At 54.5% G+C, this 11,811-nt stretch overlaps 1 protein-coding gene across 1 annotated transcript in view; it reads left to right on the top strand.

Annotated features, from left to right (window-relative positions):
* The first annotated feature begins 579 nt into the window (after window positions 1-579).
* Window positions 580-11,811, top strand: part of NLGN3 (neuroligin 3) — a 28,445-nt gene continuing 17,213 nt past the window's right edge. The window contains 4 exon segments of the mRNA XM_033201311.1: window positions 580-2,384; window positions 4,906-5,562; window positions 6,199-6,258; window positions 10,841-10,900. Of these exon segments, the coding sequence (XP_033057202.1) occupies window positions 5,106-5,562; window positions 6,199-6,258; window positions 10,841-10,900 (577 nt within the window). The 5' untranslated portion in view covers window positions 580-2,384; window positions 4,906-5,105.

Genomic DNA, 11,811 nt, shown 5'->3' with positions numbered 1-11,811 from the left:
AAATTTCTTTTTTTCTTTTTTTTTCTTTTTTTTTTTTTTGAGACGGAGTCTCACTCTGTCACCCAGGCTAGAGTGCAGTGGCAATATCGGCTCACTGCAACCTCCGCCTCCCAAGTTCCAGCGATTCTCCTCCCTCAGCTCCTGAGTAGCTGGGATTACAGGTGTGTGCCATCACGCCCGGCTAATTTTTGTATTTTTTTTAGTAGAGACAGAGTTCCACCATATTGGCCAGGCTGGTCTCGAACTCCTGACCTCGTGATCTGCCTGCCTCAGCCTCCCAAAGTGCTGGGACTACAGGCGTGAGTCACCGCACCTGGCCTAAATTTCTTAATTCTAATTGGATTGCTACCCTCTCTTCCTCTTCAACATGGCAACACGTTAAAGTACAGGCCCTTAGTCTCTCTTTATTTATTTTTGAGACGGAGTTTTGTTCTTGTCGCCCAGACTAGAGTTCAGTGGCGCAATCTCGGCTCACTGCAACCTCTGTCTCCCAGGTTCAAGTGATTATCCTGCCTCAGCCTCCCGAGTAGCTGGGATTACAGGCATATGCCACCACGCCTGGCTAATTTTTGTATTTTTAGTAGAGACAGGGTTTCACCATGTTGGCCAGGCTGGTCTTGAACTCCTGACCACAGGTGAGCCGCCCACCTCGGCCTCCCAAAGCGCTGGGATTACAGGCATGAGCCACCACACCTGGCCCCTTAGTCTTTTAAGAAGTGGCAGTGAACCTTCTCAACTAAATGTTGCAACGTAAGCTTTCCTCCATGGGGGATATACCACTGGGATTGAGGAGGGCCATTAGGCCAGGGGAAACATCAGTGGAACCTGATTCTTCCACAACACCCCAGATGTTGGGCCTCAAACAAGCTGGGGAAGGTGGAGATGACAGACACTGCCTACGCTTCTCGTCATCTTGTGTGGTCCCCATAATGCACCAAATGACATACCTTTCATAGGACAGAGAACTTCTCTGAGAGTCACATGCCTGGATGAAAAATTGCCCTCCATTGGCATGTGCCATCATAGAATAGGTCGTGGAAGGACTGGTTGGTTCTAGGAGGAAGAAAGACCAGTAAAAATAAGCACCCTTTCTCTCTCTGCCCTGCTGCCAGAACTGCCTGTTCTCACATGACCCACCTTGGCAGTTACCCAGGATGACTGTTGCTCTCTCCCATTTTACAGTAGAGAAAACGCAAAACTGTTACCCCAGAGTCACATTTGGAGCTGTGGCAGGCCATTCTCGCCCTCTTGCTTTCCAGTTTGAGTTCTAGATCCAAGGCTGTCCAGGAGAGCCAACTTGTTTACTACAGTGGAGTCTTGGAGTCTTCTGCCCTGCCTAGCTAGGGCTGGAAGAGGATCAGCCTCAGCCTTGTGAGTGGGTGGTACAGGATGGTTTGACAACTTAAGGATAACATGCAAGCCATAGTTGCACCCTATTACTGGGAAGTGTCTAGTGTGCTGGCAAAACCAGGAGCGCCAATCAATACCCAAGTTATAAAAAATAAAATAGCCCTCTTTGAGGCCCACGAAGCCCTTGCTTATATGGGACTTACCAAGTTTAAGAGTTGCGTGCACAAGGAATGGAACTCCTTGACAGCGTAAAGGCAAACATGACCGAAACTTTCTTCTCCCTTACTCTATCCTGACAAACATTCTGAGGAGTCACAGGAGTACAGGCTTGGCTGGGATGAGGGACATTCAGCGGGGCTTTGGGGCTACTAAACAAACGGCAGGTGCGCCACATACAAAAACAAGACATGAAGACACTGAACCTGGAGGGGAGAGACTGAAATGGTCAGACAACTGGCATGCTGACAGTCTGAGTCTGACATGCCCCAGCAGAAGCAGCAGAAGGGAACAGCACTGACCTTTGGGAGAGTGACAGGATGAGAGCAGAGTGGCCCCACTGGTTGCTGCTTGGGTAGTGCTGGCGCTGAGAAGGGATGCTGACTGAGGTGGAGGTGTGTTTTTGTGTAGTATGACTGAGGGTTCCTGCAGGCAGTGACTCAGTTTCTCCCTTTGGGTCAAGGTCTCAAGCTTTGCAGGTAAAGTTTGGGCTAGCTGCCCTGGAAGATCACCTGTCTGATAGCTTGCAATCTGAGGGGTGTGTGTGCGCGCGCGTGAGAGGGAGCGGAACGTGCCTGAGCATGGGGGGAATTGGGCCATGCCCCAGGACTTGAGCCATCTCTGGCACAAAAGAGTTAATGGCAGGGACCGCGCCCCCCCGTGTCCGGGCACGCGCAGCGCGCCCCCTCGGTGCGCGGGCACAGCAGCCAGGCTGCCGGAGAGCTGATCTCGGGGATTCGGGTGCGGAGCCCTTGGCCTGGAGGCGATATGGGTGGTCCGTGGCCCGGTTCAGTCGCTTGCAGCAGCCCGGGGAACAGGTGAGGCCGCCTGCCCCGGTCTCTCATCCTCTAGCTGCCCATACCTTGCCCCCATCCTAACCCCTCCCTATCCCAGGCTCCTCCACTCCCCAGCCAGTGGCCCCCATCCCTCTCAACCCCATGTTCTCCATCGGCACCCCTGACCCCCATCCTCCCCCGCTTCTGTTCTCTATCCTCTACCTCCTCCCTAAATCCCGCATCCCTATCATCCTCCCGCCCATGGTTCCTCTATTTCCACAGCCCATCCCGCATGCTCATCAAAATACCCCTATTGAGGGCCCCCAGCCCCATCCCGGGATTGCACATTGCCAGTCCCCCTCCCCTGCAGTGCAGCTCCATCCCCCTTCCATCATAGCATCTCATAGCCAGGCTCCCTCCCCCACTCTCTGCAGCCCCCCCACCCAATGGAGGCCTTTATCCTATCCTCCCCCATTCCAGTGCAACTCCATCCCCCAATCCATTCCAAGCCCTCATAGCCCCCAATACTGCAGTTCTCAATATTGGTCCATTCCTGCACAATGCCCCGCGCCCAACACCTCTGCAGCCCCAAAAGTACCCCCAGATGCCATTCTCATCCCTGGCATTGCTGCCTCCCCTTGTCTTCTCCCAAACTGCAAGTTGGGCAAGGATGGAGATCTTGGCCTTGGGGATTCACAGTGGGTCCTAGGGTACAGAGGGCGTTTGGGGGTCGGTCCGATTGTCTAGGTGTTCACGGGGGAGGGGCTGCAGGGAATTGACTCAAAGGAGAATTTGGCATTTGGCGCCGAAGGGTTACTGGAGAGGGGGTCATCCGGAAAGAGTTAATGGAATTTGTGGGGTGGGGCAGCACCGAGGGGGTTAATGTGGGGGGGTTGCTGGCGGGGAAGCTGTGTGAATGAGCGGTCTGTGCCCTGGAGTTGCCATGGAGACGGTGAATGGGGGATTGTGTGAACTCAGCTGCGGACTATCCCCCCCCATACACACACCCACCCACTCCCTCCTGCCCCACCTCCCTACTCCTACCCCTTCCTTCCCCTTCCCCTCCTCCCCCGACCCGGGTGCATTCTGGGCAGTGTCTGGGATCTTCCCCCCCAATACTTTGCTCCCCATTTCCTCATTTCCTCTGAGCCCCCACCCTTAAGCCACTTTACCCACCCTCCCTCCTCTTCCTTTTTCTTCTTTCTCTCTCTCTGTCACACACACACACAACACACACACACACACACACACACACAGATTCTCATTCCCCTCTCGTGGTGGCTGATTGCCGGGCGTTCCCAATCTCCCTCCCCCACCCCTTCACCAGTTCTTAAAGGAGCAGACCTGCAATCTGGAAGGCGGGAGAAATGGAGGAAAACTAAATGTGCATGTGGCGTGCATGTGCATGTGTGTGCGTGTGTGTGCGGGAGCATGCGGGAGTATCTGTGTGTGCCTGTGTCTATGTGTTGACTGTGTAACTGTGTCAGAAGGCCTGTGTGTCTGAGTGTGTTGCTATTTCTGTTTCTGTCTCCACCTATGTGTCACCATTATGCTGCATGTGTCTGGATATTTACCTATGCGGGTATGTGTGATTATATTTCAGTAAGTCTCTGTGTGTGTCTCTGAATGTATCACTCTGTGAGGCTCTGGCTATGTGAGGCGCTCTGTCTCAGAATGTGGGACTATATGAGGGGATCTCTGTGGGTTTGGAATGTATGTCTCTGTGAGTGAATATCGCAGTGTCTGTGATCCTGGCTTGGTCTCTCTCATTCCCTCTTTGAGTCTTTGTGAGTTTATTTCTATGAGTCTCTGAATATGTGTTCCCCACGCTCCGTTGTTTATTTTATAATACACCGGAAGAGCATCCACAATGCCTAGGGTGCTAGGCAGAACTCTTTCTACCTCACTTCTGGAATTCGGTGTGAATTAAGAGAGAGCCAACTGAAAGGACAAGGCTTAAGGATTTGGGAGCAGTGAGGGCTGAGGAGAAATGTACAGAAGGGGCGCAGGAGGGTCCAGGGACTCCGGTGAATGGCTGTCCTGCCCTCTGCCCTGCCTGAGGGTAAGGGAGTCTCTCTGTGGGACTCTGCCGATTCGCTGCTTTCTGTTCTTGTGTCTTAGTGTCCCAGAGTGAGGTTGACAATCCCACCCTGTCCTGAAGTGGAGGTCCCTGTGTGGGCTTACCAGGTCCCAAGGGCTACACAGCTCTGCTCAAGCAGCATGCCCGGGGACCTGAGCTCCATCTTTGTTTCTCCCCACCCCCTGGCTGTCACATGCTACTCTGGCTCCAACCGACCCTGATGAACCCCTTTGACTGTGGGGTTGAAGTTGGGCACCGGGAACTTGCAGTGGCAACAACTGTCACTGTCAAGCCCCTTGGATTTTCTAGCCATGGTCAGGCACATAGAATGGTTCTGATTGGCAGTGGATCATCTGGGCCCCTGGCCATGTGAAACCTCTCCTGCCTATAAGAGAATAGCCCAAGCCCAGTGGGGCCCCCAAAGACCAACTCTGTCACCCTCCCAGACCATCTTGGATGACACCTACTTCCCTCTTTCCACAGGCCTGTCTGGCCCTGAGGGAGTCCCCTTTCTGAAGCTGTGGTGCTTGGACGACCTGCTCTCTACGTTGCTGGGCACCTGTAGGTGTCCCTCGAGAGCTCAGTTTTGAGGTTCAAGTCAGTGTGGCCATGAAGGGGCTGCCTATTGGGCTGATGCTGTGACCCTGGAGTCTGCCTCTCCTGCCAGTCCCCCTGCCCGGAACATGTGGCTGCGGCTTGGCCCGCCCTCGCTGTCCCTGAGCCCCAAGCCCACGGTTGGCAGGAGCCTGTGCCTCACCCTGTGGTTCCTCAGTTTGGCGCTGAGGGCCAGTACCCAGGCCCCAGCACCCACAGTCAACACTCACTTTGGGAAGCTAAGGGGTGCCCGGGTACCACTGCCCAGTGAGATCCTGGGGCCTGTGGACCAATACCTGGGGGTGCCCTACGCAGCTCCCCCGATCGGCGAGAAACGTTTCCTGCCCCCTGAACCACCCCCATCCTGGTCGGGCATCCGGAACGCCACACACTTTCCCCCAGTGTGCCCCCAGAACATCCACACAGCTGTGCCCGAAGTCATGCTGCCAGTCTGGTTCACTGCCAACTTGGATATCGTCGCTACTTACATCCAGGAGCCCAACGAAGACTGTCTCTACCTGAACGTCTATGTGCCGACGGAGGATGGTGAGTGCTGCGGCCAGGCACTGTGCCCTCCCTGCCTCCCGCTGCCCTGTTGTGTTTGTGGCTTGCATGTGGTTGTGTGCCCTGCAGCATGCGTCTGTCTGTCTGTGAAAATGCTTCTAACCATCACTCTGCTTGGCCTCCCACCCCCCTCCCTGTTCTTCCCTCTCCCAGCATTGTCCGAGCTCCCATGTGTGAGTGACACTGTTGCCAGGAGGGGCCTGGCCCGGCCTGAGAGCTCTGATGGGTCTAGGTCCAGTGCTGGATGGGGGTCCCCTGGGGGAGTATGGTCACGACTGGCAGCTGCCCGCGGGAGGATGCTGGCTCCACCAGGCCCCCCTGTTGCCATTCCACCTGCTTCGAAAGGTGGTAGGTGTGTGTGGCCAAGGACGCTGGGTGTGTGGGGGGCGGGGGGCAAGCCTGGTGGGCAATGCTTAGGTGCCTCCTCTTTCACTAGCTGATGCCTCCTCCCGCGGGGGTCACACTAAGGTAAGTGACAGAAACAAGGAGATGGTGGGACAGGCTCTCTGCCATGTGCCGCCTGCAGAGCAGCTCAGCTCTTGGGGCCTGGGGGGTGGGGGGTGCATGCCCCTGGGCAGAGGCCTCCTGTTATTTTTTAGTTTTTTATTCATTTTACAGTAAAGCGGATTTCCAAGGAATGCGCCCGAAAGCCCAACAAGAAAATTTGTAGGAAAGGAGGTAGGTAGCGAGCCGGCGGGGAGGGAGAGAGAGAGAGAGGGAGGGCTGCCTGCCCACCTGCCCTTGCCCCCAGGACCCAGCCTTCCTCCAAGTAGCCCAGGCTCAGGGGGCGGTGAGCAGGCATAAGCGCCACCTCATCCGAGGGCCCTGGCTGCCTTGCAGGGAGGATTTGGTGGCCTAAGGCAGCCTCAGAGCAGAAGCAGCAACCCTATTTCTTCCAATTTCCCAGCCCCAAATTCCACCCTAAAGTGTGTGCCAAAGGCAGAGCCAGTGGCTCTCTTGGTGACACCTCAGGAGAAACTCTAGGAAGCCAAGATGGAGCCAGAGGCTCCACCCTTTTCCTAGTGAGTGGAGCCAGAAGACCATCCCTTCTGTGTTCTTTCTCCTGGATTGAAAGTCTAGACTCAATTGTCCCACCCTGAAGCTTAGACCAAACACGTGTACATAGGTTTAATAACTCCTGCCATACACACCTCTGCCTCCCACCCCACCACCTCTGGCCACAGTGTAGCTGATAGACCCACGCTGCTCTGGTGGCAGAACTTGGGGGTCTCTGGGAACTATGGACTTTAAAGGAGGCACAAGATCCTGAATTTTAAATTTACCCTCATGCTGAGAGGAGTTTCTCCCCCTGTATAATAATTCTTCCTGTTGGAATATCACTTTATGTTTTCTGTAAAGTGCCTTGGCATTTACCTTGTAGAATCCTCCCTATATCTCTGGAAGCATCTAAGGCAGGAATCAGTATCCCAATTTTACAGATGAGGAAACAGGCCCAGGGGAGTGACTTGTTGCTGCTCAAGGCCCCCGTCGCTGGTCTGTGGCAGAGCTGGGACCAAAACCTGGGTCTCTTGACCCTCAGGACATGTTCTTTCCACTGTAGCACACGGAAGCAACTCCCATCTGCTCATTCCCATCTCCCCAACTCAAAAAAATGGTGAGATGTGGCTGGGCTGGGGAGAATTGGAACAGTAACAGCCTAAGGAACAGGTGGAAAAATCACAGCTTGATCCCTACAACCCTCTGACAAGCTGGGAGTTTGTTTTCCTTTGATGTCCTAGGGCAGAGTTTCTCAGAATGGGGTTGTCAGGATTCCTGGGATGGGGTGCTCCTTACTGAATAAGAATTTCTGGGGGCAGAGCCTGGGAATCTATATGTTGAACATGAGCCCTGAGTGCTTCTAATGCACACCTGAGCATGGAGTAAGACCCGCTGCTCTAGGGGTAGTATTTCACCACAGCCCCATATCCCACCCAGGACCTCACACACTATAGGCAATTGATGTTTTTCGTGTAATTCAGAAGCATCATGGTGCTCCAGAAAGAGTACAGGTCTGGGAAGCACAAGGCCTGAGTCCCAGCTCTGCTGCCAACTCACAGCGAGACCTTAGGCAAGTCTTTTCCTTCAAGAACCTCTGTTTCCACATCTGAGGTTGGTAGGGGACAGTTCTGGCCTTAGCATTCCATTAGCCTATAAATGAATTCAGGAAGAAGGTCTCTTAAACCTGCAGGAGCGGCTGGGCACGGTGGCTCACGCCTGTAATCTCAGCACTTTGGGAGGCTGAAGTGGGCGGATCACGAGGTCAGGAGATCAAGACCATCCTGGCTAACACGGCGAAACCCCATCTCTACTAAAAATACAAACAATTAGCCGGGCGTGGTGGTGGGCACCTGTAGTCCCAGCTACTTGGGAAGTTGAGGCAGGAGAATGGTGTGAACCCAGGAGGCGGAGCTTGCAGTGAGCCAAGATCGTGCCACTGCACTCCAGCCTGGGCGACAGAGCAAAACTCCGTCTCAAAAAAAAAAAAAAAAGAGAAAAAGAAAAGAAAAGAAACCCGCAGGAGAGGAGATGGCATTCACATTAACCATTTCTTAGGAAGAATGATCTCCCAGTAAGAGCCTTGGGCTGTCCAGTCCAGCCCTGAGAGTGTGGCCAGAGAGCAGACTGGAAGCCCCAGCTCAAACATGCACATTTACCGATTGTGATTGTTGACTGTGGGCAAGGCCATGTGCTAGGTATTGTTGGGATGTGGAGGGATGTGAGGTAGAGGAAAGATCTAGAAATGACTAAAGGCCTAATCACTGCTCTGAAGAAGCTCTTAGCCTTGTATTAAAACTCAGCTGGTTTGGCCGGGCACAGTGGCTTATGCCTATAATTCTAGCACTTTGGGAGGCCAAGGTGGGTGGATCACTTGAGTTCAGGAATTCAAGACCAGCCTGGCCAATATGGTGAAACCCCATCCCTACTAAAAATACAGGTGCATGGTGGCACGCACCTGTAGTCCCAGCTCCTCGGGAGGCTGGGGCAGGAGAATCACTTGAACCCGGGAGGTGGAGGTTGCAGTGAGCTGAGGTGGTGCCATTGAACTCCAGCCTGGGCAACAAGGGTGAAACTCTATCTACAAAAAAAAAAAAAAAAAAAAACTCAGCTGGTTTCCCTAAGTCCCATGGGCCAATCAGGAAGTGGGTTCCAGACAGTGCAAGGGAAGGCATTTGGTCATTTCGCTGTTCAAATTAGTTCCCTACCCAGGACCTGGTGGCCATTTGGAAGAGTGACAAATCCCGCCTCTTGAGGGAGACCCATCCCCGGAGGTCCTTAGGGTTGTGGTGTGCAGAGGTCTGGGGGCCGGCCTGGCTGGGATCCCTCAGCGGCACAGGGTCTGGGAATGGGGGTCGGCAGTCAGGCTGGCCTGGGTAAGAGGCATGGCAGCTAGGAGCTGCCCAGCAAGTGCCAGGCTGAAGGAGCAGAGGCATCTGTGTGAAGAAGGCTGGGACAATGCAGCAACCCAGGGACACTCTCAGAGGGGTTCACAAGGGATGTATCTTCTAAGTCAGGGATGATGGGAAATGAAGGGTTTCCTGGGGAAGACCTGCCCCATCTCCCCAACACCCCACCCCATCAAGTTGGAAGGAATTCGTGTCTGGGGATAAGTGACTTCTTTCTGTTTGGTAGGCTGTCCACAGTGTGAGGGATGATACCCATGTCCCATTGGGTTTCTGAGGACAGCACTGGCAGGTGTTGAGCTAATGTATTAAGACGGTAGGTGCCACCGGAAGTTCAGGGAGCCAGAGGCAATTTCTCCCCTAGAGCTGTGCTCTTGTCCTAGTTGAAAAGCCATTTTGTAGGATGAGGGCAGTTCCTGTTTTGATGAATGGCTGTAAGGAAATCTAGTCATCAGAGTCCAGACCGGCTGGGAAAGAGGGCTCTTTGCTCCTTCCAGGCTGAGGGTATCTGATGTCATAGATGCAAGAGAGCAAGCCCTGGGGTGGCAGCACAGCCCCCTCTGTTTCCACACACTGACCAGCATCCAGACAGCCGGTCCTCTCCCTCCTTGGCCATCACCAGGATGCACTTCTAGCCTCCTTAGAACAGGAAGGAGAATTTGTGCCAGCTTAGCCCCAGATCCTAAATGTTTCCCTTCTCACCTCTAGTCTCTCTTTTTTCTCTACCCTCCTTTCCCCTTCTCTCCCCTCCCCTCCATGCCCCACTGCTTTTCTCATCTATTTCTTCCCTCCCCTCCCCTTTCCCCCACCCCAGAAAGGTGGCATGATGCAGTGGAAAGACCATGGGCTTTGGAGTCAAGCAGACCTGGGTGCGAATCGCACCTCTAGCACTTCCTAGCTGTGTGATCTTGAGCAAGTCACTTTACCCCTCTGAACCTCAGTTTCCCCATCAGTGAAACAGGAATAAGGATAGGACCTATCTCATTGGGGTGTAAGGATCAAACAATATGGCAGAAGTAGAGTGTCTGGCACATGGTAAATATTCAGTACATGGTTGGAGCTGTGACCATTATTCCTATCTCTTTGTTTCTCTTCTATTTTTTTTCTCTCTCTCTCACATCCCTTTCTCTCTTCCCCTTTCTTCTCTCCCTCTCTCCCTCTCTGGCTCTCTCTACATCTCAGAGCAATGCTTGCTGCTCTCAACACTGGTTCCTGTGGGCAGGAACCCCATTTGCCATTAACCAGAGCAGGGGCTCCAACAAGGAAGACCAGAGGGAAAGCTTCATCTCCCATTTTCTCCTGTGGGGATCAGGGTCAGCTGAGGCCCAGCTTGAACCTGCCCACTGGGCCCCAGGAGCTCAGGCCTGGGGTCCCTGTACACATCTCTGCCCTAAGTACCTCATATCCACAACCTCCACCCTTGCTGGCAATGTCGCCCTCACCCTTGGTACCTGACCCTGCTCTCCAGCTCAACCTGCCTGTGTACACACGAGCAGCCCCTTCCACCCAGAATGAATCCTTCTCCTGAGTGGGTCTCTGGCTCTGTGCCCTGGCCCACTTGCTGCTACCTCCTTCCTCACTGGAAAGGTAGTTGGCTGAGATGGGCTGTTGGGGACAGGGAGGCGGGGCAGGGCAGTGCAGAGAGGCCAGCACAGCAGGGACCTGCAACACCATCATCCTGGTGAAGGTCTGGGCCTCAGCCCACCCATTCCCTCAGTTCTTGCCATCCCTCCTGCCTGTCCTGGGCCCAGGCCCGGAGCTGGCTTGCTGGGCCACACTGCAGTCATGCTGTTTTTGAATTCTCTCTCTGTTTTGTTCTCTGTTCTGTGCTGTTGTGTCTCCCCGTGTCTGGTCCCCAGGATCCGGCGCTAAGAAACAGGGCGAGGACTTAGCGGATAATGACGGGGATGAAGATGAAGGTATTTGGGGGCTGCAGGGCGCGGCGGCTGGTGCATGGCACAGAGCCCCTCCCCTTCTCGATGGGGAGAAGCCCCGTCTGTCTGTCTGTCTGTCCATTGGTGTGTTTCTGTTCCTGTACAAGGCCGTTGGGCTATTCATCTGTCTTTGGCCCCGTTGGCCACTGGGAGTTCCGGGGTGATGGACATGGCTGGCAGGAGCAGGGGACCACAAGCAGAGCCATGGGGAGGACATCCTCCTTGCCTGGGTCTCCCGCCCCTTCCCCATCTTCTGTGGTTCAGAGGCACCTGCCCCTACTGAGCAGCAGGGAGAGTGGAGAGAAAGCAGGACCACTGAGGGTGGGGAGAGGACAAAGGCAACGGAACGTCAAGGAGATTACCTGTGTTTCAGTGAAGAGACCCCTGTGTCTCACAGGGAGCCTGGCTTCTGGGAAAGGGACCCCGCAGGACGGCGAACTGGGGAGTGAGGCAGTGACAACCAAAGGGGCTGGAAAAGCAGCACCAGAACCTCCCCAGCCTTATCCTAGAAAAGAGAGAGATGGTCTCGGGGCCAGGGGCTGCAGTAGGTACAAGACAAGGCCAGAAAGAGTGGGCTAAAATGCCAGGATAAGGCCAGGACACCACAGCCATCAATAAATGGCATAAGATCCTTGGGCAATGATCGGACCAGCCTTCCTCCTTGGAGAAACAAGTTCTGTTTGCTCTGCAGCAGAGAGCATCCCTTCCTCCTCCATGCCCTGGCCCCGCCCCTCTGCCCTGAAGGGGCCAGGCAGCTCAGGGGGGCCCAGTGGTGATGGGTAGGGCTGTGCTGGCATGGCAGAAAGTATTGGTCCAGTTCACAGACTGACAGGCTACAGGCAGAGGTGATCAGGCCTGGAGCCTTCTCTTGACTGCCCCAGCCCTGATGCCGTGCT

The sequence above is a fragment of the Trachypithecus francoisi genome, unplaced genomic scaffold (genome assembly GCF_009764315.1).
Source record: "Trachypithecus francoisi isolate TF-2019V2 unplaced genomic scaffold, Tfra_2.0 Lachesis_group6, whole genome shotgun sequence".
Lineage (NCBI taxonomy): Eukaryota > Metazoa > Chordata > Mammalia > Primates > Cercopithecidae > Trachypithecus > Trachypithecus francoisi.
The sequence above is the reverse complement of the archived record's forward strand: the minus strand, read 5'-3'. Positions and strand labels throughout refer to the sequence as shown.